The sequence below is a fragment of the Panthera uncia genome, assembly GCF_023721935.1.
Source record: "Panthera uncia isolate 11264 chromosome B3 unlocalized genomic scaffold, Puncia_PCG_1.0 HiC_scaffold_1, whole genome shotgun sequence".
NCBI classification, from domain to species: domain Eukaryota; kingdom Metazoa; phylum Chordata; class Mammalia; order Carnivora; family Felidae; genus Panthera; species Panthera uncia.
In genome coordinates this window covers 463,994-488,675 of record NW_026057582.1, presented here as the reverse complement: position 1 = coordinate 488,675, position 24,682 = coordinate 463,994, and the positions used below count along the sequence as shown (strand labels likewise).

At 67.5% G+C, this 24,682-nt stretch overlaps 1 protein-coding gene across 3 annotated transcripts in view; it reads left to right on the top strand.

Moving 5' to 3' along the window:
- The window catches only part of MTA1 (metastasis associated 1), a 34,691-nt gene extending 13,309 nt beyond the window's left edge, over window positions 1-21,382 (top strand). Inside the window, exons 3-21 of one of the 3 annotated variants that reach the window (XM_049611989.1) lie at window positions 3,824-3,917; window positions 7,577-7,627; window positions 7,730-7,856; window positions 7,924-7,987; window positions 9,296-9,413; window positions 12,022-12,124; window positions 12,912-13,011; window positions 13,323-13,511; window positions 14,564-14,638; window positions 14,727-14,785; window positions 15,100-15,215; window positions 15,442-15,593; window positions 15,686-15,875; window positions 16,026-16,115; window positions 17,104-17,256; window positions 17,383-17,418; window positions 20,022-20,053; window positions 20,409-20,560; window positions 20,742-21,382. In XM_049611989.1, the coding sequence (XP_049467946.1) occupies window positions 3,824-3,917; window positions 7,577-7,627; window positions 7,730-7,856; window positions 7,924-7,987; window positions 9,296-9,413; window positions 12,022-12,124; window positions 12,912-13,011; window positions 13,323-13,511; window positions 14,564-14,638; window positions 14,727-14,785; window positions 15,100-15,215; window positions 15,442-15,593; window positions 15,686-15,875; window positions 16,026-16,115; window positions 17,104-17,256; window positions 17,383-17,418; window positions 20,022-20,053; window positions 20,409-20,560; window positions 20,742-20,892 (2,052 nt within the window). In that variant the 3' untranslated portion in view covers window positions 20,893-21,382. Of the gene's footprint in view, window positions 1-3,823; window positions 3,918-7,576; window positions 7,628-7,729; window positions 7,857-7,923; window positions 7,988-9,295; window positions 9,414-12,021; window positions 12,125-12,911; window positions 13,012-13,322; window positions 13,512-14,563; window positions 14,639-14,726; window positions 14,786-15,099; window positions 15,216-15,441; window positions 15,594-15,685; window positions 15,876-16,025; window positions 16,116-17,103; window positions 17,257-17,382; window positions 17,419-20,021; window positions 20,054-20,408; window positions 20,561-20,741 lie in introns of those variants that run through there. The other 2 variants (XM_049611990.1, XM_049611991.1) reach the window with 2 other exon arrangements.
- The last annotated feature ends 3,300 nt before the right edge of the window (window positions 21,383-24,682 follow it).

Here is a 24,682-nt window from a genome sequence, read left to right as displayed (position 1 = left end):
TCCTTCCTGCTCACGTGCACCGTCCTCCCCTCCATCCATGTCCCTGGAGCCTCTGGCAGGCCCTCCCAGGCTGGGCGGGCGTGGGGTGAGGCCATGACTGGGGCCGGGCGCTGGGCCCACGCCTCCCGTGTGTCCGCTGTGGCCACGGCGCAGGGGCATCGGGTCAGTGCACTCCCTGGCCCTGTGGGCCCTTCCCCCACTGGTTCCTGGGGGGGGGCAGGGCTGCGGCGGTCACTTACTGGCCATGGAAGACCTTGCTGTGCTCTTCGAGGCCCTCCCTGAAGCTGCTTTCCTCAGGCTTGGTGGCAGTGTGGCTTGGGATGCTCGGCAGGAGGCGGGGAGGGGTGAGAAGGCCGGACTTAGCGGCACCTGTGCCCCCAAGAGCCTCCAGCAGCGGCAGCACCGCGGGGGGGGGGGGGGGGGGGGGGGTGTGCCCTGAGGCCGGGTCCGCAGGTCTCAGGGCCGGGGCGGGCGACCAGGACGTGTTGAGGCCACTGTGCTGCCAGGCCCTGTGCCCCGCGGGCGCCTCATTGGCAGGAACCTGCTCATAGCGGCCCCAGCATCAGGGGCCCCAGGAGGAGGGGCGGGCGGCATCCTTAGCCGGTCACCCACCCACACGTGTCAGCTTGTGCTGACTTGGGTCACAAGGAAGCAACAGAGAGAGGTTGCTTAAGGGGCAGTCGCGCGAAAGCGCGTGGCTGGGGGAGGCGGGGGTCCTCCCCCCCCCTCCCCAGGCTGCCAGCTGGAGTTGCCACTGACAGTGGGTTTTGCAGCCCGGGGCAGGTGACTATAGATGGCTGTAGGTGGCCTCGCTGACCGGGCTGGCGCAGACCCTGCCCCTCGCTTGGGCTGCGACATGGAGAGCCGTTGTGTGACCGGGAGGCACCGACAAGAGCAGGGGCGGTTGCCGATGTTTGTCAGCTCTGAGCCTGGTCGGACCCCTGGGTCTGTGTGCCTGTGGACCCCCTTACAGGTCAGGTCCGGGTGGGGGCAGAGAGACTTTTCTGGGGTCACATGTAAAAGGACAGGGGCCCCGATGGGGTGGGAGGACAGGTCAGGTCAAGGTGGGAGGGTGGCGAAGAGACTTGCCTGGGATCACATGTAAAAGGACGGGGTGGCCTGCAGGCTCGGACGCTGGTGGGCACATCTTCAGCCCCCATTAGCCTCCCTCTGCCGCCCCACGGAACGTGGGACTCAGGCCTGACTGAAGTGGATTCTGGAGCCACTCAGAGTGGGGCCAGGCGAGTGGGTCCCAGCAGGGGCTGCAAGGGGGTCAGTTTGCAGGTGGTCCCACCCTGGCCACTGGTGGTCCCTGGTGGTCCCACCCTGGCCACTGACTCCCCCGCCCCGAGCCCTGGACCCCAGAGCAGTGTCCCCCATGCGTCCCTGGTGTGTTCCCCACATTGTCCCTTGGGCGTGGTCACGGGGGAACGGCCCAGGGGAGCCAGGTGTTCAAGGAAGGCCTTGAATTTTAGTAAAAGCCCTGTCTGTACTGGGGGGGGGGGGGGTAACATCCCTGTCCACAGAAAGGTGGAAGGTAAAACCTGGAGCTGTTGGCAATAAAGCCAGAGCCCAGGGTTAGGTGATGAGTTGAGGGTGAGCCCAGGCCCTGCCTGAGAGGTGGGACAGCAGGTTGGGGCCCAGGCAGCACTGGCACCTGCAGACAAGAGTGGGTGAATCAGCAGGAGGGTGGGGGGGGGGGGGCGGGGGCGCGCCCCCCCCCCCCCCCCCCCACTTCTCTGTAAGTTGGAAATGATTCTAAAATGAGTCTTCTTTTAAAACCTGTCAAAAAAGCCACAGCAGTGGTCATACTGGTTCAGGGGTCTGCTCTTCGGGGACCTCTTCTTGGATATTACACCTCCTCCTATGAAGCCTAGCCTGTGTTGTGAGGTGGCAGGTGACAGAGGTCCCCACCGCTCCCAGGACTCTGGGCTTTTGTAAACCTTCAAAGTAATTGTCACATTTTCTTCTCAGAACCCTGCCTGAGTCTCTCTTGCACTGGCTTTGTCTCCACGGGAAGTTAGGTCCCAAAGGGGCCGGAGGGGCTGAAGGAAACCGTGGGCTTGAAAGAAAAGGGGCGGGGCCTGGCGTCTGGGGTGTGGGAACCGGGGAGGGGTTGGGGGGGGTCCTGGGGTCCTGGCGGGGAGGCCGTCCTGGAATTAGAAGCCAAATTTTGGAAGATCGGTGTCTGGCTTTGTGAGGGTGTGTGGAAACGTCAGGCCCAGCACAGCACAGAAGGTGGACGAAGAGGGGTCACGGACCCCAAGGGGGAGGGCCTGGGACCCACGCGGAGAGCCCCTGCCCCCCAGCTGCCAGCCATCCTCCTGGGCGTGTGGGGGAGAGGGGTGCACGTGCTGGGTCTCCAGGGTCGGGCCTGGGCCGGGCCACCACGAGTGGGGGCCGAGGGCTGCGCCCCACAGACCCTGCCGGGCGAGCTCCGTGGTGGACCTGGGCCCTGAAGACAGCAGGCCGCCCTCCGGCCCCACGGATGAGGGGGCGCCGCTCCCGAGCTCACAGGTCCAGTGGCTATCGTGTCAGACTTCGCCCTTGACGCTGCCGCGGCCCTGACGACGGTCCCGGGGGGCGGTCCCCGTGAAGCGTCTCCTCACCTGGAGCCCAGCAGGCCATCCTGGGAACCATTTCTAGGAGACACTGTTCCACGTGGGCCCCGTGGCCGAGGCAGCTTTAAGCGTCTCCCAGCACCGAAGCCGTTTACGAGGGCGTGACTGCCGTGGGGCACGCGGCGTGCACTGGACACCGGGGCGTCCGCGGGCTCCAGGGAGCGTTCGCCGCGGCTACCCTGCTTTCCTGGAAGGTGGTCGGTTCTTCTAGGCGGAGGGTGGTCTGCTAGCCTCGGGGAGTGCCCGGGGCTCAGTGTGTGACACATCGCCAGACTTCCTAAGAGGCTGTTGGCTCCGTGGAATGAGCCGGACGGTCCACACTCGACCTAGAGACGACTTCGTTTAAGGATGTAAACGCTAGAACGCTGCACCCTGGGAAGGTGGGAGTGGTGGTCATGAGCCTGGTGTCATTGAAGGTTCTGGAAGCTCCCGTTAGTTGAGGAAGGGTCTGTTCCTAACCCTAACCCAGGAGACTCCCTCAGCGTCTTGCTCTCTTCCCGTGTTGGTCAAAGTCTTTGAAAGCCCTTGAAGGCGTCTCTGAGCCCTGGGATGGCGGCATCGTCCCCAGGGCACGCATCGGCTGCTCCCAGCCCCTTGGGGGCTGCTCCCTGGCACCGGGGTCAGTGGTCAGCTGGCCTTGGTCACACCCAGAGGGGTGCTGGAAAGGCAAGGGTGTTCCAGGAGCCGAGGCACAGCCGCCTTTGGCCGAATGTCCACCAGTTGCTGGCCCTGAGCGAGCAAGGCCTGGGGGAGGGACACGGAGACCAGCAGAAGTGAGCCCCAGCTGGTGGGCGGGGGTCCACCTGTGTCCTGGAGACAGCACAGTGGGGAGAGAGGGGAGACAGACTTGGAGGGAAGGGGCACAGGGAGGGGATTGGCAGGGGAGACAGGTCTGGAGGGGAGGGGCACAGGGAGGGGGATGGGGGGGGAGACAGACCTGGAGGGGAGGGGCACAGGGAGGGGGGGGGGGGGAGACAGACCTGGAGGGGAGGGGCACAGGCTGGGCTTAGGTCTGTGCATCCCATCCCCGGCAGGCTGGAGGTGTCACTGCCCCGTATCTTCCCGAGCACGGCCCCTCCTGTGATGGGTCTGTTCCTGGTCACACTCAGGGTCCCATGTGAGAGTCGGCCCTGCTGGGGGCTGTCAGTTGGTGGGGGGTGGGGGGAGGGGGGTAGTCCTCAGACCCTGCCTTGCTGTTCCAGACCGCCAACGGGAACGTGGAGGCCAAGGTGGTGTGCTTCTACCGGAGGCGGGACATCTCCAGCACCCTCATCGCCCTGGCCGACAAGCACGCCAGTGAGTCTGGGCCTTTCCTGCAGGGCGCGGGGGCCCACCTTCCCCGCCCCCTCCCCCTGGGCCCAGCCCCCACCTTCCCCTCCTGCTTCCCCCTGGGCTGGCCCCCACCTCCCCCGCCCCTCCCTGGGTCGGCTCGTGGGGTCCTGGGCTGGTGAGGCCACCTGTCCTGTAGCTGTAACCTGGGCTCTGGGCGCATGGGTCTCTGTGCTCGTCCCCCGGGGTCCCCTTCTCTGAAAGGTGGGCCTGCTGTGTGCTTGCTGCAGGACTTTTCCTGATATGATCCAGCCGTCCTGGGATGTTTCAGGGAGGCCAGGTGGGAGGGGGCTGCAGGGGGCGGGGGCGAGGACTCTGCTGGTCCCGCTACACCTCACTCCTTTCCACTTGGCCAGGAGGTTTACACTGGTGTCTGGAAAGTGCTTTTAGAACCAGAGTCTCTCTATTTGTAGTTCAAGCCTGAGTCTTGGAGTCACTGATGTTGGGGGGGCTCCCAGCAGCCTGGCAGGAGCCCTGAGGTCTCCCTCCCCATCGGTGGCCAAGGCTCCTGATTGAAAACAGGCATCCACTGGGGCCCGGCCTGCATCTGCTCCCACGTACGTGGGGGTGCGGCTGCCCGTGTGCACCTCCAGCCCCGGGTCCTGCACGGCCCCTCCCACCAGGCAGCAAGGGGAGGGGTCCCAGACTCTCCCTCCTGGGATGGGGGGGCACACCAGTGGTTGTGACTGTGACTGACCCTGGCTCCCAGGTGCTTGCCTACAGGGCCATCCAGCCAGGGGACAGGAACCGTTCTTAGGGAGTTTACCGGGTATCATTCCTGCATGGGTGAAGGCCTCCCCTGTGGCCCCCCCCCCCCCCCCCCCCGCCGCCGCCGATCAACCCTGGCTCCTCTGGGTGGAGGTCCAGACACGGGGGAGTCACGACTTCCTGGTCAGGCTCCAGGTCAGGGCAGCAGTCAGGCCAGGGACCCCCTCTGCCTGTGTCCCCAGCACGGTGCTGTGAGAGGCAGGACGCCCAGGCCAGGTCGGGCTCCTCCGTGGGTCCTGGAGGGGTCAGAGGGTGCTCCAGGACTGGGTCTCCCAAGGCTTCAGGGGCGAGGAGAGAAGCAGTGAGGTCTGGCATGGGGGGCCGCACCCTTGCCAGGATCAGTGCAGCCTGTTCTGTGCTGGCCTCGCCTCGCCTGGCCTCCCAGGAGATGTCCACCGAGGGGACGTCTGTGGTCATGGGGAGGCCGCGGGTCCAGGCTTCGGTGCATGTCCTATAACCGGTGGCCTTCTTGTGACACAGGTGGCTCTGTGTCTAATTGTGGACGATGAAGCGCCCCCGGGAAGCATACATTCTCGATCTTCAGCCCCAAAGCCTGCACCCACCACCCCTGCCCTCCTGGCCGTGGGTGTCGGGGCAGAGACCCGGGGGTCTCGGGCCCACAGTCCGGAGGACGGGTCTGTTAGGTTGCTGGCCCTACAGACATCAGCAAGGGTGGTCTCTGTTCCATGCCACAGGGTGGGAGGGACTTTGAGGGGTGGGCTGGCCAGACCCCGGTGTCTGTGGCCCAGGTTGGGTGGAGTTACTGTTGACTTGTGGTGTTAATGCTCGAGGATCTCTTCCCCCGTGTCCGCTGCCTTGCCCAGAGCGACCGCAGTCCTCACCCCCTCAGTACGTGGTGGCACACCGTGGCCTCAGGGCCGGGCTCTCCTGCTGCCAGGCCCCCCAGAGGTCAGCTGGTGGCCAAGAGGGCTCTAGGAAGCACCTGGGGGGCGCTGTTGCCAGGACGACCATGTTGGAGCTGCTGGGAGGGCAGTGGCCTCCGCGGCTCCCCAGAGCGCTGTCCCGGGGTGCATGTCATGTGTGACGGGGCCCAGTGAGGCCGGTGGCATGGCCTTGTCAGGGCAGGGCCCTGCTGGTACTTTCTGGGAAGCCCCGTGCTTTGTGCTGGCCGCTCTGTCTTGCAGTGGTGTTCCCGGGAACCGTGTTGCATGGGGCTGTCTCTGCTCGTGCGTCCCTCCGTGAGCTCGCTGTGGCCAGGGTGAGGCTGATCCACCCTTCTGCCCAGGCCCCAGCCCAGCATCAAGGGGAGGGTGTGAGGATACTCTGGGGTTTCCCGGGGACCCTTCTGGTGAAAGGGAGACACCCAGGGGGCCCGCTGCTTGGTCAGGCAGGCCCCTGGCCCACATGGCCAGTCAGCTGCTAGGGTCTCTTCTGGGTTTGGGTGCCTGAGACAGAAGCCCTGCCCACCACTGCCAGGGCGTCCAGCCCCCAGCATGGGCCAGGTGTCCCAGGCCACGTGGACATCCCCGCAGCAGTGAAGCCCTTCCTGAGGTCTCCCAGCCACCTTTTGTTCAGCCCTTGCCCCTTGTGGGGAACCACAACGACCTCCTCAGCCCATAGCGGACGTGGCCGCGGCCCCCTGCCCTGAGACTTACGCGTGCACACGCGCTCACACACACGCACACGCCCGCACGCACAGGGCTGTCCTGAGACAGCAGCACCCTGTTGCCCTGGGAGAACGGCAGGCACAGGTGATAGAGTAGGCTGCAGGGGCTCACGGGGTGTGTGTCAGCCCCAGGGGTGCGGTGGGAGTGCAGGGCCTGCCTGTGCCTGGGAGGGCCGGCCCCCGACGCGGCCCGGGACCAGGACGCACTGGATCCCAGAGCAGGGTTTTCTGCACCACAGGCTGCCTTCCCCCACCTTGACCCCCTGGGTTCCTCGAGACCAAGTGCCCCAGTGCCACCCACACCCAGGGGTCCACCAGGCGCGAAGGAAGGCTTGGAGCACAGGGGCTGTGGGAAGCTCGCTCTCTCCCCGTCTCCTCAGGTGCTGATGTGGCCCTAGCCGTGGCCACTCCTGGGGCCCCTCCTTGCCACTGCTGATGGTGGCCATGATGGGTGGGGGTCTCCCAGCCACTGTGGGGAGGGTCCCAGGATGATGGTCTCTGGCCCTGTTCCTAGCCATGCTGCCTGGGCCCACGGTGCCATCACAGGACTGCCGTGAGCATAAGGTGGGCTGGTTGGCGGGTGTCTGGACAATGGCAATGTCCCCCGGCTGGGGGTGCATTGTGCCTGTGGGTCTGCAGGAGTGGGCAGGGCAGGCAGGGGAAGACAAAGCCAGTGGTGGACACTCGGACTCTGGTGGCCCACACGCCTGGAGCAAACACAGGACCACCTCCCCTGGTGTCCCTAGCCCGGGGCCTCTGTCTGAGCCGGGCGGGGGCTGGGGGGGGGGGGGGGGGGGGGGCTGGGGACTCCCTGCAGTCACCACAGGGGGGCAGCAGAGGGCTGTGGCGGGTGGGGGGCGGGGGCGGAGGGAGGGCCCAGGATGGAGAATGGGGTTCCCAGATGTTGCCCAAGTGCAGCAGCCCCTGTGGGATGGCCAACCTCTGCGTGTCCCTGCCCTGGCCCCCTCGTCCCCCGCACCGCCCCAGACTTCCACCGTGTCTCCAAGGTCCCCTGATCCCTGGTACTGTGTGCTTCCTGTGGGCACCAATGTGCCAGCTCCGGAGGGGTGGCTGAGGGCGCCTGGGTCAGCACTCTGGGAACAGCAGGTGCACTGCCGACCTGACCTGGGGCTGCCCCGGGCCATGGGTGGCCGGGTGGGCCAGCAGTGCTCTGTTGCTAACCTGCCGTCTGGGTACCGTCTGTCTGTCTGTCTGTCTGTCTGCCACGTAGCTCTGTCAGTCTGCTATAGAACCGGACCGGGGGCCGACAGCGGCGAGGAAGGTGAGAGCTGCCTGTGCGGGAGGGTCCTCACGAGCCGGCTGGGCGGGTGCCAGGCTGGGGGCCCTGGGGCGGCGAGCTCATGGGAAACCCTCGCCCCCTCAGGGGAGACGGAGGAGGAGGTGGAGAACCCCGAAACGGCAGACCTGCCTGAGAAGCTCAAGCACCAGCTGCGGCACCGCGAGCTGTTCCTCTCGCGGCAGCTGGAGTCGCTGCCGGCCACTCACATCAGGTACCCAGCGGCCCGGCGGGTGCCCGGGGTCCACCCTGCCCCTCTGACGCCTGCCCTTCTCTTGCAGAGGGAAATGCAGCGTCACCCTGCTCAACGAGACAGAGTCGCTCAAGTCCTACCTGGAGCGGGAGGTGAGGCTGGCCGCCCCGCCCCCTGCCAGCCCGCAGCCACCCCGCGGGGGCTCAGCCGGGGGTGTGGGCCCCTGCAGGCCACCCGCTCACACCGTCCCTGGGCCGAGCCGGAGCCAAGGCGGCCAGGCCACGGAAGGGTTCCCGAGTCTGTAATATCAGCATCGTCAGTGTTGCCAGGAGTTGGGGCCATGGGACCGCCTCCTGGTCCCACAGACACGCATGGGGACCTCATGTGCTTGTGGGACGGTCCCCACTGATGCCACCCCCAAGTTGTGACAGGTGAAAATGTTCCCAGACAACGGGTTTGTCCCTGGGGAGCTGCATGGCCTGGGCAGAGCCGGCACTGAGGACGTGGAGAAGGGGTCTGAAGGGGCTGGGACGCTATGAGAAGGACAGGTTGGGGCAGGTGGCCATGCAAGGAGATCCTGGGGCAGGTGAGGGGGCTGGCCCGAGGCGACCCGCTCGTTCTCAGCCCTGGTCCCTTCCCACCATGCAGAGCCCGGCTCGTTGGGGAGCTGAGGTCTGCGGTGGCTGGGGGACGGGGTGCAGACGTGAGGACGGTGGTGCGGCCGCTCTCAGGCTCCTCGCCGGGAGTCAGGGAAGCCACCGGGGGGGACAAGTCCCCAGGTCAATCCTGCCGAGCGGGCAGGGAGCCACCAGCCAGGGGACAAGCCCCAGGTCGGTCCTGCTGAGTGAGCCAGGAGCCGGTGGCGGGTGAGAGCCGTCCGGGGAGGGAGCCGTGGTGTCAGTCTCACAGGATGATCTGCTGTGGGCTGTGGCCCGCGTGTGTCCCCGGGGCGGGGGCCTGGCCCTTTGCTGGTGTCCCCTCGCCTGCTTGGGGAGCGCGTTGTCCTCAGAAGCGTGAGGACTGGCCGCTGAGCCGTGGCAGAAACGAGCCCTGTCTGCACACAGCCCCTTAGGCGTCAGGGAATTAGAGCGGGCAGGGTGGCTACGGGGGGCCCAACAGAGTTGGGGGCCTAGGGCAGCAGAGGGTCACCGGAACACCGCAGGGCGAGCCCCGAGGGTGGGCCAGTCAGGCCTCTGAACTCGCTGGAAGTGAGCAAAGCGGCTCGGCGCGGTTCCTGAGAAGCACGGCCCTAGGCACGGAGTCCAGAACCTTCTGTGGCCCCGTGGTGCATCCACGGTGACGGCTGCACGTGAACTGGGCCGGACGCTCCCTGGCCACGGCCTGCCAGCCTGTGCGGCGTGGGGTTTTGTGTTCCCGCTTCCTCACGGCCCCGCGGCGGCGGGCTCCGGGTGAGGCCTCTCTGGCGCCCTGCTGACGCGGTCTTGTGTGCTGTTTTTCAGGATTTCTTCTTCTATTCTCTAGTCTACGACCCCCAGCAGAAGACCCTGCTGGCAGATAAGGGAGAGATCCGCGTGGGGAACCGGTACCAGGCGGACATCACTGACCTGCTGAAGGAAGGTAGGGCTCTGGGCCGCCAGCAGGGCGTCCGCGCACCAGCTGCGTTTCCTTTGCGCGGCTCTTGGAGCTTTGTTTCCAAAAAACTTGGTTGGATGAATTGGCTCACCTTGCCTCTGCCGGTGGGCAGCGCCCTCCGGGACTCCGTGCGCCCCGCAGCGACCAGAGGGGCTGTGCGTCCTGTCTCGGCAAGAGGTCTGGCTAGCGGCTGAGGAGCAGCTGTGGGCGGCTAGGGTGCTGGTGGCCGGGGCTCACGGGCGTGGAGCCCACGCAGCCCTGCGTACTCTGCGCCCCTTGAGTCTGATGGGCCGCCCGTGGCCGCCATCCACTGGGGAACCACCCCGTGGGCCTCCCCGGCCCCACCCCTCCTCGCAGGTACCCCTACCGGACTGACAGCTAACCCCAGGGCCCGTAGGCCGTGATGATCTCCTTGGGGGTCTTCCTCACTTGAGCTCCTCCTGTGGCGCCAGCCCGGCCTCGGTCCTGTGTCCCACCCCCCCCCCCACCCCCACCCCCGACTCGAGGCGCGGTCTTGGGTCTCCCGGCCCTCAGTGAGCTCCTCGGGACCGGTGTGTGCTCTGTATGCAGCGAGCTGTGTGTTGGGCCAGTGGGTCTGGGGTCCTGGGGCCCCTTTCTCTCCTCCTTCCCTCTCTGCTGCTCTCTCAGGACCTCGCTCTGCAGACGTAACGGGCTATTTCTCTGAGGCCGATTTAGTTTTTTAAAAACGTCTGGTCTCGCCTGGCGTGTGTTCTTTTCTTTTATGCGCATACGCGCCCCACCCCCACGTACATGCCCACGTGACGTACGACGCGCATGCACACGCGTGCTCACACGCATGTGCTCACAGACACGTGCGGACGCGTGCACACACATCCGTGCATACACGCTCACACACGCGCGCTCGCGCGCTGGCTCCCCCTTGGCTGGTGGTGCGTCCAGTCGGAGGTGAGGCGGCGCGCGGCCGGGGACCTACGCCAGGAAGCGCACGGGTGCCCTCCGCCCTATGTCCCGCCCTCTGGTCCTTGGCCGCTTCTGGGGGCTGCCCGGAGCCGCCCCCCCCCCCCCCCCCCCCCCCCCCCCCCCCCCCCGTACTGTTCCACTGCTTGCCACGTGACGGTGTCCCCGTGGCAGCCCCTGTCTGCCAGCCTGACCGCGGCCGTTGCCGGGTCCCGCCTCCCCGGCCCAGCTGAGGGCGACGCGTCTGGGGGTAACTGGAGAAGGACCCCGAGCGGGCGGCTCGAATGTCAGCCAGCCTCAGTTTCCTGGGCCGTGACCCGGGTGCCGGGCAGGAGACGACCTCGGCCCCTGACCCGCAGGCCCGAGAAGGCCGTGAGGGCTGCCCCCCGGCGGTGCCGGGCCTGGGTTGAGCGGCACGGGGCCCCCGCCCCCCAGCTCCTGGGTGCTGCGGCAAGGCGGGCACAGAGTGAATGAAGGCACACGCTCTCCCCTAACACGTTTAAAGTCTGACGCGGGCGCGCCGTGGCACCCAGCAGGTGCCGGTTGCAGCTCGTGGCCCTCAAACCCTGGAGGCCAGGAAGCGTGGGACCCCAGATATCGGGGGGCGGGGTATCTCAAGGGGAGTCCCCCTAGGAAGGGCACTGCCTACGACGCCAGGAACATCCCAGCCGTGCTCCGCCTGTGCCTCACGGCAGCCCGCGGGCCCCAGCCACCTGTTCACCCGGGTTCCCCGGTGGGCTCCCTGGGCACCGACTTCGTGGGATGTGCCCGCGAGGGCTCCTGCGTGTGGTAGGGAGCCCATTGCCGCCACAGTCAAGGGGAGCGAGTGCGTCTCCTGCACGTGTGCAGCCTGAGGGCCTGAGCCGGTTGCGGACGTGGCCTCGGCCAGGGAGCCGGACGGGAATGGCTGTGAGGTGTTCACCCACAAGGGCTGGCCACGTTGGGACGCCAGCTGTTCCCGGGCGTCTCCCGCAGCTTCCGCTCTGTTCTCCGTGAGTGTACTTCCCGCGAAGCGGCTGTGCCTGCGGGGTTCAGGAGCTCTGCCCTCGCGTCTGCACAGGACGCGGCCCCCCAGAGACGCCCCGACCCTGGAGTCTGCAGTGTCGGGAGCGGCCAGGGGGGCAGGGGGTCACATAGATGGAGGATAAACTGAAATGCAGCCTTTTGGGTACTGTGAGGGGCCCTCGGGTGGCAGACGCCAGCACTGGACGAGGCCACGTCAGAGTCCCCCGACCTGGCCATTGAGTGGACCGTGTGGCCCCGTGGCGTTTCGGGATCAGGAGCTTGATTAGACCCAAAGCGAGCCTCCTCTGCCTTGTCCCCACGCCTGGTTGCTTCGGGCCACAGGCGCTCCCCCGGCCCCCAGGCGCCTCCTCAGCCTCCTCCAGAGCCGGGCTGGGATGCTCTGTGTTTGCAGAGGTGAAAACCCATTGTGTGCTGAGCAGACCTGGAAGTTTGGGCCGACAGCAGTGTGAACGTGTGTCGCAGCCTTGCACCCCGAGCTCAGTGAGCCCTCCCGAGTCCCAGCGGAGGCAAGGGTGTGTGTGGCCCTGCAGCCGGGAGGCTGATCCCCCAGGACCCTTGGCTCCAAAAGGCTGCAAGCCACGGGCTCTTCTTAGGGTCCTGCTGGCAGCCTATCACGCGTTTCTCCTAGGTGAGGAGGATGGCCGAGACCAGTCCCGACTGGAGACCAAGGTGTGGGAGGCCCACAACCCCCTCATAGACAAGCAGATCGACCAGTTCCTGGTGGTGGCCCGGTGAGTGGGCCTCAGGGGCAGTCGGGGTTCTGCCTGGACCCCAGGCACAGGGGCTGAACGGCTCCCCTGCCCCTGCTGGCTGGGCCCTTTGTGGAGACACCCCCTTCCCCAGTTCCAGATAGGTCCGGGCAGCCTTTCTCGTCCCTGCTGCTCTTAGGGGCCGCCTGGGCTGCTGCGGGGGCCCTGAGGGTCCTGGGGGCAGCTCTGGCTTTGAGGGGCTGGCCCCCGTGCACCTGCCTGCTTACCTCGGGGCCTTGCAGGCCAGGCGCGGACAGGGCTGGTCCCCAGGACTGAAGGACTGGATAGAGTTGCTAGGCTTGTGTCTGGATGGGCTGTGGGCTATTGTCCTGGAGACGGGGCGGGGGGAGGTAGCTGAGAAGGGAGGACGTGGCCCTTAAGACCCGGGCCTTAGAGCCACAAGGGAGGCAGTGCTCCAAGAAGCAGCCTTTGCTCCAGCAGACCCCCTGGGGGAGCCCTGGGGCTGGGCCAGCGGGAGGGGAGGCCCTGTGAGGACACAGGTGACACAGCGCCCGGAAGGCTCCCATGCATCTCCTCTGGACCCTGCGCCTTCACTGTGGAGGGAGGGCCCTGCAGTGAGCTGGGGAGGTGGAACCCCAGGCGGTGGTGGCCGGCGGCAGGCTCTGTCCCTGGTACCTGGGGCCTCCTAGCCAGCCGTGTCCCCTTATCTTGGTGTGCTCCGGGTTTGGCCAGGGCGCCCTCTGTACGTCGGGCTCCGTGGTCAGTGTCTCCCTGCCCTCCCCCCCCCCCCCCCCCCCCCCCCCCCCAGCTCTGTGGGCACCTTCGCGAGGGCTCTGGACTGCAGTAGCTCTGTCCGACAGCCCAGCCTGCACATGAGCGCCGCGGCCGCCTCCCGGGACATCACCTTGGTGAGGGGGCCGCATGCCGGGGCGTCTGCACGGGACCCCGTCTGGTTGTTGCCGGGGCCAGCTGTGTCCGGGCTCCCGGCCGGTGGCCCCATGAGGCTGGGGTAGTCCATCCATCCCGTGCCCTCCCGGAGAGCCCACCGGGCTAGGCGTGGGAGCGAGCCCCCCTCCGTCTCTCCTGTGCCCCCGCTGCCTCCTGCGACCGTCCTCATCTCTTCCCGGGTGGGTGGGCTGGCCGGCCCTGCCTGGGGCGTCTGCGGGTCCTCGCGGCAGCTGGGACATGACCCGGGTGACCTCCGCGTGTCCTGCTACAGTTCCATGCCATGGACACGCTGCACAAGAGCGTGTACGACGTTGCCAAGGCCATCTCGGCGCTGGTGCCACAGGGCGGGCCCGTGCTCTGCAGGGACGAGATGGAAGAATGGTCCGCCTCGGAGGCCAGCCTTTTCGAGGAGGCCCTGGAGAAGTACGGGAAGGACTTCACGGACATTCAGCAAGACTTCGTGAGTGCCACATGGTGGGCTCGGGGCCCCACTCCCCAGGGCCACCACCGTGTGTCAGCCCCACCGTGTGTTTGCGGCTCCCGGAAGGCGGGGCCGAGAGCTGCACCTGCTGCCAGGTGCAAGCAAGGTCAGCGGCGCTGGGCATCACGCTGGGCGTCACCCCGGGCTCCCGGCACTGACCTCTGTGCTTGTGTGAGTTGATGGCCGCTGTTAAGCAGCTGAGCTTGTCTTTAGGCGGCTTTGTATTGTGTCCCTGGAGGGTGTCCCTCCTGGGAATGACTGTCCGAGCAGGGCCCGTGCCCTCGGGGACCCCTCCCAGCCCTTATGACCTGTGCAAACACACACTCGTCTAAAAGGAGATCAGCCTCCACCCCAGCGAACCCAGTGGGTCGCCGGCAGGACCTCCAGGTGGGGCGGGGACACACAGGCAGGCCAGTATCTGATGTAGCGTCACAGGTGGGCTGGCTTCTGGGAAGCCTCCGGAGGGCAGACGGGACCCGCCAAAGGTGGAGGGGCCCAGCGGAAGGGAGAGCCGCCGTCCTGACGCGCCCAGAGTCTGACAGGAGTGACTCAGAGTCCCAGATACAGGGAGCAAGGCCCTCTCAGGAAATAGCAGCCGCTCGAAGACGGGGCCGCAGATGACGCCCAGCCAGGCTCACGTGGCGGCCACAGGACGGGGGCCCCAACTTAGAGACCACGCTGCCACCTCCGTGACAGGTGGAGTGGACGCAGCACAGACGGGTTTCGTAGCTAAATCCCTGCCACGGACGCGCTTCCTCTGCGCTCAGAGGACGCCGTTTCCGTAGGCAGAGCAGGAAGGGCTGGCCCGACAGGAGCCCCTGGGGTTCAAAGCTGGTGCCGGAAGCAGCGGTGTGAACAGAACTCGGGAGTTGTGTTGCTGACGCTTCGGGAACTTGGAGTCCTTGGGAGGGGCGCCGCTAGGCCGCGTGTGCAGGGGAAAGGGACTCGGGGGCGGGGGGGGGGGGGGGGGGGGGGCCCTGGCCGGGGAGGGAGGGGCCCTCTGCGGCCTCACGCCCCGCCCTCTCGTGCAGCTGCCATGGAAGTCGCTCACCAGCATCATCGAGTACTACTACATGTGGAAGACCACCGACAGATACGTGCAGCAGGTGGGTGCCCGTGGGGACGCGGGGGACACGGGGCCGGTGGGCCGCCCTCCCCCGCCCGCATCCCCTCACACGTGGCTCCTGTTTCCAGAAACGCTTGAAAGCAGCGGAGGCGGAGAGCAAGTTAAAGCAAGTGTATATTCCCAACTAGTGAGTGAGCCCTCCACCTGTCCACGTGTCCACGTGTCCTCACCACCCGTGGGGCTGCGGACCGGGCAGGCCCCTGTCATCCCTTCGGCCGCTGGGGCGGGTGTGGAGTGGCTCTCAGGAAGCACGGGCTCCAGGACTCGAGCCCACCCGGCCTGGGGCTCCACTCGGAGCTGAGCACAGCTCTGGTGGCCAAGAGACCGCCTGCCCTGGGCGTGGACGGGGGCCGCCAGTGCCTGACAGCCTCAGTTTCCGGGGAGCTGCACACAGGCGGCGTGGCACTCCCATGACGTCCTCCCTCTCTCCCTTACCCTAAGTAACAAGCCAAACCCGAACCAGATCAGCGTCAATAACGTCAAGGCAGGCGTGGTGAATGGGGCCGGGGCGCCAGGCCAGAGCCCTGGGGCCGGCCGAGCCTGCGAGAGCTGTTACAGTAAGTGCCCGCCGCCTGGCATCGGGGCCCACCCCCAGCGCTGGGCGCCCTGCACCGTCCTGGGGTCCTGGCCAGGGCGGGGGGCGGGGGTCACTCCCTGCCCGGGGAAGCCCTCGTCTTGGGTCGGTGGGGCGGCTCGGCGGGGGGCGGGCGACACTGTGGAATGCTCTCTGCCGTCACTGGTTCTGCTTAAGGACCCGTCTATTTCCAACTTTGTTGTTCGTAGCCGCCCAGTCTTACCAGTGGTATTCTTGGGGTCCCCCTAACATGCAGTGTCGCCTCTGCGCCTCTTGCTGGACATATTGGAAGAAATATGGTGGCTTGAAAATGCCAACCCGGTTAGATGGAGAGAGGCCAGGACCAAACCGCAGTAACATGGTAAGTGGGCGCCCCTCCCCACCCCCACGCGTGGCCGTGCGCCCGGCCCGCGGTCATGGCGCTGTGTCGGGGCGGCGCGCCCCCTTCCGCAGAGCCCCCATGGCATCCCAGCGCGGAGCAGCGGGAGCCCCAAGTTCGCCATGAAGACGAGACAGGCCTTCTACCTGCACACCACCAAGCTCACACGCATCGCCCGGCGCCTGTGCCGAGAGATCCTGCGCCCGTGGCACGCGGCCCGACACCCCTACATGCCCATCAACAGCGCGGCCATCAAGGCTGAGTGTGAGTGGCGCCCTCCCTCTCCGTCCCGAGCCCTGTGCCCTGTGCCCTGTGCCCTGTCCCCGCGGGAGTGGCGTGCCGGTGCTCTGGGGGTGCCCCATTGGGAGCTCTGGCCCCGGGCCCCTCTCACGTATGCCGGGCCCCCACACACAGGCACAGCCCGGCTGCCCGAAGCCTCCCAGAGCCCACTGGTGCTGAAGCAGGCCGTGCGGAAGCCTCTGGAAGCTGTGCTCCGGTACCTAGGTAAGCCTACCCCAGCCCTGCACGGCCAGCGAGGCCAGTCAGCGGCCGCCTGTGGGGGAGGGGGCATGCCTTCCCACAGCCCCCGACTGCTGCCCAGGCCCCTGAGCTGCCTGTGTGTTGCTGCAGCCTGTAGGGGCCTGGGGGTCCTGGGTTTGGGTTGGACACACCCAGGACAGGCGCCCCCTGCAGACACCCACCGGGGTTCTCCACCGCCCGTCCCTGAGGGAAGGCCCACTGCGGGGTGAGCTGAACCGAAGCACCTGGCCCGCAGCTCCCAGCGCGGGCTCTGGTGGCCTGGGGACCCTCAACGCCTTGGCCAGTGCCCTTTGCCTCAGCTTTGCCCACCACTCTGCCAGCCGTAGGCGGCTTGTCCTGGGGGCTCAGCCAGCGAGCTTGGGCAGGAGGGAACAGAGCCAGCCCCGTCTCTGGGCTCGGGGCGGGGTCACGAGTCAGTCCCTCCCAGCACGGAGGTGTCTGACCTTCTGGGAAGGACATTCCAGAACCGTGAGCTAAGCGTGTTCCGTGTAGACACGAGTGCATTTGGCGTCATCGGATGTCTAGGGTCTGGGTCTTGGGGCTGGGCCTCAGCCCCCCTGAAAGCCACGAAGGGCTGGGAGGCCTTGGCAGGTATGAGCCTGAGCCTGCCGTGGCCAGCCCTCAGTGGGGCGTGTCCTTGGCTGGGCCAACCCCGGCTGTTAATTCAGCGTCTGGCCAGCGGCCAGCCCTCTGCCATCAGCTCCGGTGGCCTGGACCTGGACGCCTCTGATGGGCCTGCTTGTTTACGGGCCTGTGTCTGGAGCCTGCGAGCTGCTGGCAGTTACCCAGTGACCCGCGGGGCCCAGCCCTGCTTGCGGGACGCCCAGGGGTGCAGGATGGGCGGTGTCTCCCCGGTGGGCCCTGTGGTCGTCCTCCGCCGGGATGGGCCAGGGGTGCCGCCGTGTGCGTTCGCTGCCCGCAGACCGGGCCCCTCCCGTGTTGCTCCCGACAGAGACCCACCCCCGCCCCCCCAAGCCCGACCCCGTGAAGAGCGTGTCCGGCGTGCTCAGCGGCCTGACCCCTGCCAAGTCGGCCCCCGTCATCAACAACGGCTCCCCCACCATCTTGGGCAAGAGGAGCTACGAGCAGCACAACGGGGTGGACGGTGAGTCCCCGGCGGGGCGGCCGGCGCGGCCTGCCGGCCCTGGGGTGCCCGGCCCCGCCCCCGCCGCACCCCTGCGTGCTGACCGTGTTCTCTCTCCCTCTCTCTCCCGTCGCCGGGCGCTGGCAGGCAACATGAAGAAGCGCCTCTTGATGCCCAGTAGGGGTAAGGCCCGGGGCGGCCGCGGCGCGGCTGCTGTGCTCTCGCGTGCATGGTGCACGGCGGGCGGCTCAGGGCACGCCCGCGGGGCAGTCCACGTGGGCTGGGCCGCACCCCGCTCCCCGTGCTCCCCCCGACTCGCCCAGACGCCGCCTCCCGCCCCGGGGCCTCTGGCTGGTGGGCCGTCCCCTCCCTCCCGGCCCGGTGCCCGGTCAGTGGACTGTCCTCTCGTGTGGCCCTGGCGCCCCCGCCGCCTGCCTGTACTGTCTGCCATCGCGCTGTGACCGCCCGCATGCCGTCAGCCTCAGCTCGCGTGGCTGCCCGTGCTGTGCCTACGACCCTCTTGTGCGCCCTGCCCGTTGCGGGGGGGGGGGGGGGGGGGGGGGGCTTTGGGACCCTGGCCTCCCCAGTGGGGCAGATAGGACCGAGCCGTGGGCTGCACGTGGTCCGCACGGCACAGGGAGGTGCCCCCAAGGGAAGGGGTCCCAGAGCCGAGGCAGCGACACCCTCTCCCGAGTGGGGTGGGACACCCAGGGGAAGGGGACTGAGGTCGGCGGAGGGGGGGGTGCGGGGCGGGAGGGGCAGGTGATTTGAGACCCTGCCACCACAAGCACCCAGGTTGGCAGTGCCTGGGGGAGCAGGACTCTGGGTTGTCCGGGCCCGTCTGTGGTCGCTCCCCCAGTGACTCGGGGCCTTGCTTTGCTCCCTTAGCTGGGCAGGGGGCACCCACGGTCTCTTCGGCTGCTCCCAAAGAAGGTGCTAGGAGAGGGGTGGCCACGGTGGCAGGGAGGGGCCGCTGGGCCCTGGAGGGTTGGCCCTCAGCAGGATCCGTGTGGGAGGGAGGCAGAGGGGGGCCAGGAGGGGCGATCTTGGGAGGATTGGGGTCTCGGCGTGGGCACTCCACACTGTGGGCCGGCAAGCGTGGTCATGCCCGGAGCCCTTGCACAGGCTCAGGACCGACGAGCTGCTTCTCGGGGTGCCGGCCACGGTGCTGGGCCAGGCATGGGGACCTGTGGGTGGCAGCAGGCGGCGCCCATCCAGCCCGGCCTTGTCCTTGCCTCTCGGCCGCGTCAGGAGCCCCGGCAGGCGCGTCCTGTGGGGTCAGCCGGTGGCTCTGGTGCCAGCTCCTGCCCTTGCACTCCCTGTGGCCTGCCCTGGGTCCCCGGTGCCCCTGCCGTCACTCCTGGCCCGCCCACCCTTCTCTCGGCGGCCGGCCCCCACCCCGTGCCCGTCTCCGCAGTGGGGGCTGGCCGGCTTGCTCTCTGCTAGATACCCCGTGAATGAGCTCATTCCACAGAAGTCAGCGGGCGTCTCTGGGGCTTCCTTTTTAAAAAGCGCTTCACGAGCAGGGTGGATAAAGTTAATTACTTCTACCGGTTTATCCAAATCGGTGTGCTTCTGTGTCTCCCTCAGTCTTAGCGTGTGGTGGTGTGGTCGGGGGTGCCCCCTGCCCAGGAGACCACAGGCTGGCCACCTGAGGCACCGCCGGGCAGCCTAGGCCCAGGGGCATTGCCAGACTGTCGGGCAGGCATGAGCCGAGCTCCGGGCCAGGGCCTGGACTCGGATGCCCTTGGGGCCTTAACTCACTAACCCAGCCCACCAGGCGCACGCGCTCTGCACCCACCGCCCGCGGCCCCCGGCAGCGCCCACGCTCATTGTCTAACTAACGCTAACCGTGTGTTCTCTTTCCTCCGCACCCATCGCTCTGATAGGCACTTACCTGGGTAAGTAGTGCTGGGTCTCGGGCTGCAGGCCACGTGCCGGAGCCCCTCCCTCTGCCCTGCCTAGGGCTCCCCCAGCGAGGAGGGGGCTTGCAGGGGGGCGGGCCGGGCAGCCGCTCGGGAAATGGACCTCGGCCAAGAAGCGTATCTGGGAAGAGCTGGTTCTGGGGGGCCTCTGGCAGGACTCGCTCACGCACGGGCACGCTCACGTCCGTGTGCACGCTCGCTGGCACAGGCGGAGCAGGGGAGACAGTGGCAGGCCTGGGCTCACCCGGCTTCTCTGCCCAGGTCTTCACCGGCATGCGTTCGCAAGTCGGGAGCCTCGCGTGCCCGTGGCAGGGGTCTGGGGGACTGTGACCTAAGACGGTGACTTCTCCAAGTCACGGGCCGAGGCCTGCAGCCCCAGACCCTCAGCCCGTGGGGTGGAAGCGCCTGTGTCCTGGCAACTGCTAGAAGCTCCCATCTGCTCCTCCAGGGCAGCCAGCCCCAGGGTCGGCGAGGGATGCTTGGAGCCCCTGGGGAAGAAGCCCAGTGGGGCCCGAGGAGAGGCCGCCTTGGAGAGGGGGTCCCGGTGCCGCTGTGTTTATCGCTGTGCTAGGCGTTGCCTGGCTGCCGTGTAAACCAGGCTCCCACCGTCTTGGCCCCATCCAGGGCAGGCAGCCCGCGTGTCAGGGACTGTGCCGTCAGAACCGAGACTCCTGGCCTTCCGCCTAGAGCCCAAGCCAGTGCCGCCCTCACTGGCTGGGCCAGAGGTGGCCCTCAGAGCCCCCAAGAGCTGTGGGATCGTGTGGGGGCTGCTTGGGCTAGGCTGGGACCACGGGAGGACGTGGCCCCAGGTTTCCCGCCCTTTGGCTGAGGGGGCTCACGTTCTCTTCTCCCCGTTGTCAGGTCTGGCGAACCACGGGCAGACCAGGCACATGGTAAGAGCAAGGCCGGGCCCCAGCGGGACCCCTGCCCCTGCCCCCGCCCCCCGTCCCCGCCCTGGCAGGACCCCCCGCCCCAGTGCGCAAGCACAACGTGTGTCCGCGCACGGCTCCCTGGGCTGGTGGCCGGGAGGCCTGGGTGGCCCTGTCGGGCCCTGTGTCACGAGCATCAGGGAGGCTCAGCGGGACCGGGAGGGGGCCGGCTCCAGGGTGCCCCTGGCCCTCAGTGGGTCCCCTGCCTGCCCAGAGGGCCAGGCCTACATGCCTCCTGCTGGGACTGCTGCCTTGGGGGTTTCGCGGTGCAGCGTGGAGGCCCCCCAGGGCGTCGTCCTCAGGCCTCCCCTTGCCACAGGGACCAAGCCGGAACCTCCTGCTCAATGGGAAGTCCTACCCCACCAAAGTGCGCCTGATCCGGGGGGGCTCCCTGCCCCCTGTCAAGCGGCGGAGGATGAACTGGATCGATGCTCCTGACGATGTGTTCTACATGGCCACCGAGGAAACCAGGTGGGGGCCTCCCCGAGGCTGGCAGCGTGGGGGGGTCCAGGGGACCTCCCTGAGGCTGGGAGGGGGCCGGGTTGCCTCCCCGAGGGTGGCGGAGTGGGGCATCCAGGGGGGCCTCCCTGGAGGCTAGGGGGGCAGGGGGCCTCCGCTCCCTGGTCACCTGCTGGCGTCGCTGCGTTCACAGGAAGATCCGCAAGCTGCTATCGTCCTCGGAGACCAAGCGTGCCGCCCGTAGGCCCTACAAGCCCATCGCCCTGCGCCAGAGCCAGGCCCTGCCCCTGCGGCCGCCCCCACCGGCCCCCGTCAATGACGAGCCCATCGTCATCGAGGACTAGGTGCCCCGCTGCCCGGCGAGGCCACTCCGACCACAGCCCGCGCCCCCGCCCGCCCACCCGCCCACCCCTGCCCGGTTTTGGTAGTGCTCCCCTCCTGCCCCCTCCCCTGCAGAGAAACTGCTCCTCCGGGCACCTCGGGGGCAAGTGCCCTTTCACTTACTCCCAGAAAGCCCGGGAGTCGTTTTTAGCTTTGTGTTTACTTTTTGGCCGGAGCGGAGCTGAGGAGCCGCCCGGGAGCCCGCACCACCCTGTGGGCCTCGCGTGCGGCCGCAAGTTTTGTTGTGTTCTGTTGAAGGTGCCATTTTAAATTTTATTTTTATTACTTTTTTTGTAGATGAACTTAAGCTCTGTAAACTTACATCTGGAATGTTAGGATCGGCATGGCCAGCGGCCGCCGAGCTGCCTGGTGGGGTTGGCCCCTGGTCTTTTCAAGTAATTTTCATATTAAAAAAAAACAAAGAAAAAAAAAGTTATAAAAAGAAAAAACCAACTGGCCCTTCCCGTGTCTTTTGTCTCCTGTCCCTCTCCTTGCCTTGAGCCTTGGGGCTGTCCTGTCCCCCCCAGCACCCCAGGGCAGAGCTCACTTAACCAGGGTTGGGTCAAGGGTGGCCTGGCAGTGTGCCAGGCAGGTGGGCACCTCAAGGCCAGAGATACCGTCCATAGGCAGGAGGACCCTTGAGAAAAAGCCCCAGTGAGCAGCATGTGACCCTTGGCCTTCCTGGCCTCCAGGCTGGGCTGGGGTTTTGTCCTTCCCTCACCTCTACCCCCACACCTGTCTTCTGCAGGGCCTGGCCCAGTGACCCCCCGTTTCCCATGGAGGAGCTGAGACCCCCCCACCCCCACCTCCCCCCCTGCCACAACCATGTCTGGCTGAGGCAGGGAGTGGCCTGGACCTGGCCTTGGACCCAGACTGGCAGGTGCCTGGCTCCCGTGGCCGAATGGCTCCCCTCCCAGCAGGGCAAGCCAGCACAGCTGGGTCAGGCCAGCCCACCGCCCTCTCCTGGCAGAGCCCTGCCCCAGCTGTCTGAGGATTTCTGCCCAGACCTGCAGGGTCAGCCCCCAGCAGGTGTGGAGTTTTCCAGAGTGAGAATTTGCTCAGATTTCAGCAAGTACGTTGTTTTTAGAAATTCTACCTCTGGCCATTCCTCGGCACCCACCTTTGCAGGCCAGCAAGACAGGTGCAAGCCGTCTAACCACTGAGGAGAGGGGTCTGGGGCGGGGTGGGGGACACCTCTCTGCCACCCCAGCTGGCCCGGAGAAGGGTGAGTTGGGCCCTCCCGGGGCGGGGCTCCCACCTCCTTCCTCCCGGAGCCCCGCCTCCTGCTCTCCCAGCCCTGCTGTGACAGGGTGCACATCTCAGCCAGGAATTCAAATAGAAACTGCTTGTGCTCCCCCGCGGGAGAGAGATAAGGGAGTCCTGGCTGCCCACCTCGAGCCCGTGATGGGGCCCCGTAAGGTGACAGGCCGGGGTGTCGAAGAAGTGGCCCCACCCAGCCACTTCAATCCGAGGCCTGGCGCCCCTGCCCTGCCCGCTCCGAGACTGAGGTGTGGCATCTCTGGCGGGCGCCAAGCTGACAAAACTGAGCTTCCTGGGAGCCTCTTCCCAACCTGGGGGTCTGAGGAAGGGGCAGAGAGCTTCCTGAGGCCCCCTTCCCTCCTCTTCAGACGGGGGGGGGGGGGGCGTTTCAGGCGAGCAGGAGTCGTCCCCATGGGGGCCCCGGCCTGCACACCTCCAAGCCCCCTGTCCTTCCCGGGCTTCCTGCCACCTACCACCGAGCCCAGCCCCGGGGTCCCCACAGCAGAGCCAAGGTGTCCCCCGGGTGCTATTTGCCAACGTCGCCAGGACGCCGTGCCACTGTGGCCCCGGGGGAGGGACCTGCGCTCACGCCTGGCTGGCTAGCTGCTTTCCTGGACACCCGCTGTCCTCATCCATCCCACTGCCCGGTCCCTGCCCCCATCTGTAGCCTTCTGTGGTCTCAGAGGTGGACACTGCTGTTCAGTGTCCATCCATCCAGAATAACCCCGTCACATCAGGGAGCCTCCAGTCAGGCCCAGGACTGTAGTTGGGTGCGGGGCACCTGTCCCCCAACCTGGCCCCCCCCCCTCCGTCCCTGGGGTGTCTGGCCAGTTCCAACATAGTTTCCTTTGCTATGCCTCCTCACTCTCCAGGCAGGGCTGGGCCCTGGGCCCCTCCCACACAGCCTCCTTACAGAAGACACCTGATACCTGATGCTGAGCCTCAGCAAGCAGGGGGCCGTGAATGCCTGACCTGTGGGGAGCCCCATCGCGGGCCACCCTATCAGGAGGAGGACCGAGGAGGCCTCCCCACCCCCCTTGCCTGCCTTGCCTGGCAAGAGGCCAGAGTCAGGGTGCAGACGGGAAGGGGGCTGGTCAGGCTGGTCAGTCAGGCTTGGGACCACATGTTTCTAGGCTGCTGTCCTCACAGTAACAGCAGTGGATAGAGTGTGAGTGCAGGGCATGGCGGGGGGGGGGGGGGGGGCGGGGGGGGGCCAGGCCGGGGGGGGGCCCGGGGAAGAGAGGGGGGGGGGGGGGGGTCTAAGGGCCATGGGACACTGGCTTGCTCACTCCTCTAGTGTGCAAATATGCCTGGCACCAGGGGCCCGGCGGGTGCATCCGGCAGAGGAAAGGGGGTGGGGGTGGGGAGGCAGACCTTGGTGTCCAGCACAGAACCTCCAAGATACACGGTGGGGGGCCCAGGGGCCTGGAGGGACCTGCCCAGACTGGACGGGGTCATTTGGGCTTGGGGTTCTGTCCATTTGCCAGGCTGGAGGCCCAGGGAAGGGCTTATTGGGAGGTAGAGCCCCAAGGGAGGAGACCAGGGGGTCCTCCTGGGCCCCACGGGACGGGTAGGACCCGGACGGGTAGGACCGGGTTTTTCAGACTCCACGATGGGGGCAGGGAGGGTTGGGAGGGATCAGGCAGGCCCCTGTTGGGAGGGGGACCTTCAGGGGATCCCTAGCTCGCCGGGTTTGGGGCCAGGAGGCTGGAGGTCAGAGGCCCCTGGGCACGGAGCTAGTGGCCCCAGAGGAGGGATGCGGGAGGCATCCTGCAGCGGTGGTGGGGGCGCAGGCGGATGGCAGTGCCAGCCCGCTGGACACCTGCACGGAGAGCACGCCGTGGGGGGGGGGGGGTCACCCCTCTTCTCTCCCATTTCTACTGCCCCTGGGTGGAGAGCATGGGGAGAGTGCCTCCCAAGCCGGCAGCACGCCCAGGTCCCCTGCTGCCCGGCGCCCTCCCCCTCTTTCGCTTCCAGCAGTTTCTCTCCCGCTGTTTTTGGAAGCGTCGGGCGCCCTGCCTTCCACCCACTGAGCTTCAGCACCGTCGACGGTGTCAGGCGGGGGCGGGCGGCGGGGCAGGACCAGGGCCCGGCCAGGTGGCCGCGCCCCGCGGGGGAGCCGGCTCCGATCCCGCCGCGCGGCCATCGCTATAGAAACCGAGCAACAAAGGGACTCGGGGCGGGGGGCGCGCGGCGGGGTGGGTGGGGTCCTCCGGGGGCGGGAGGGGGGGAGCACCCGGCGCCGAGGGCCGCCGTCCGTCTGCGTGTCCGGGGGCCGGCCTTCCGGGCCGAGGCCCTAAACAGCCAGGAATGCCCCCGAGCCGAGGGGGCTGCGGACCCCCGCCCGCCCCGCCCCTGCCCCGGCGTTGCCATGGACACGAGCGAGGCACCGGCGTCGGGGCGCCGCCGGGCGGGTCTGGCCGCCCTCGCGGCCCCGGCAGGTGCGCCCCCGCCCCCGCGGCGCCCCCCGCCGACCCGGGGAGCGGGCTCCCG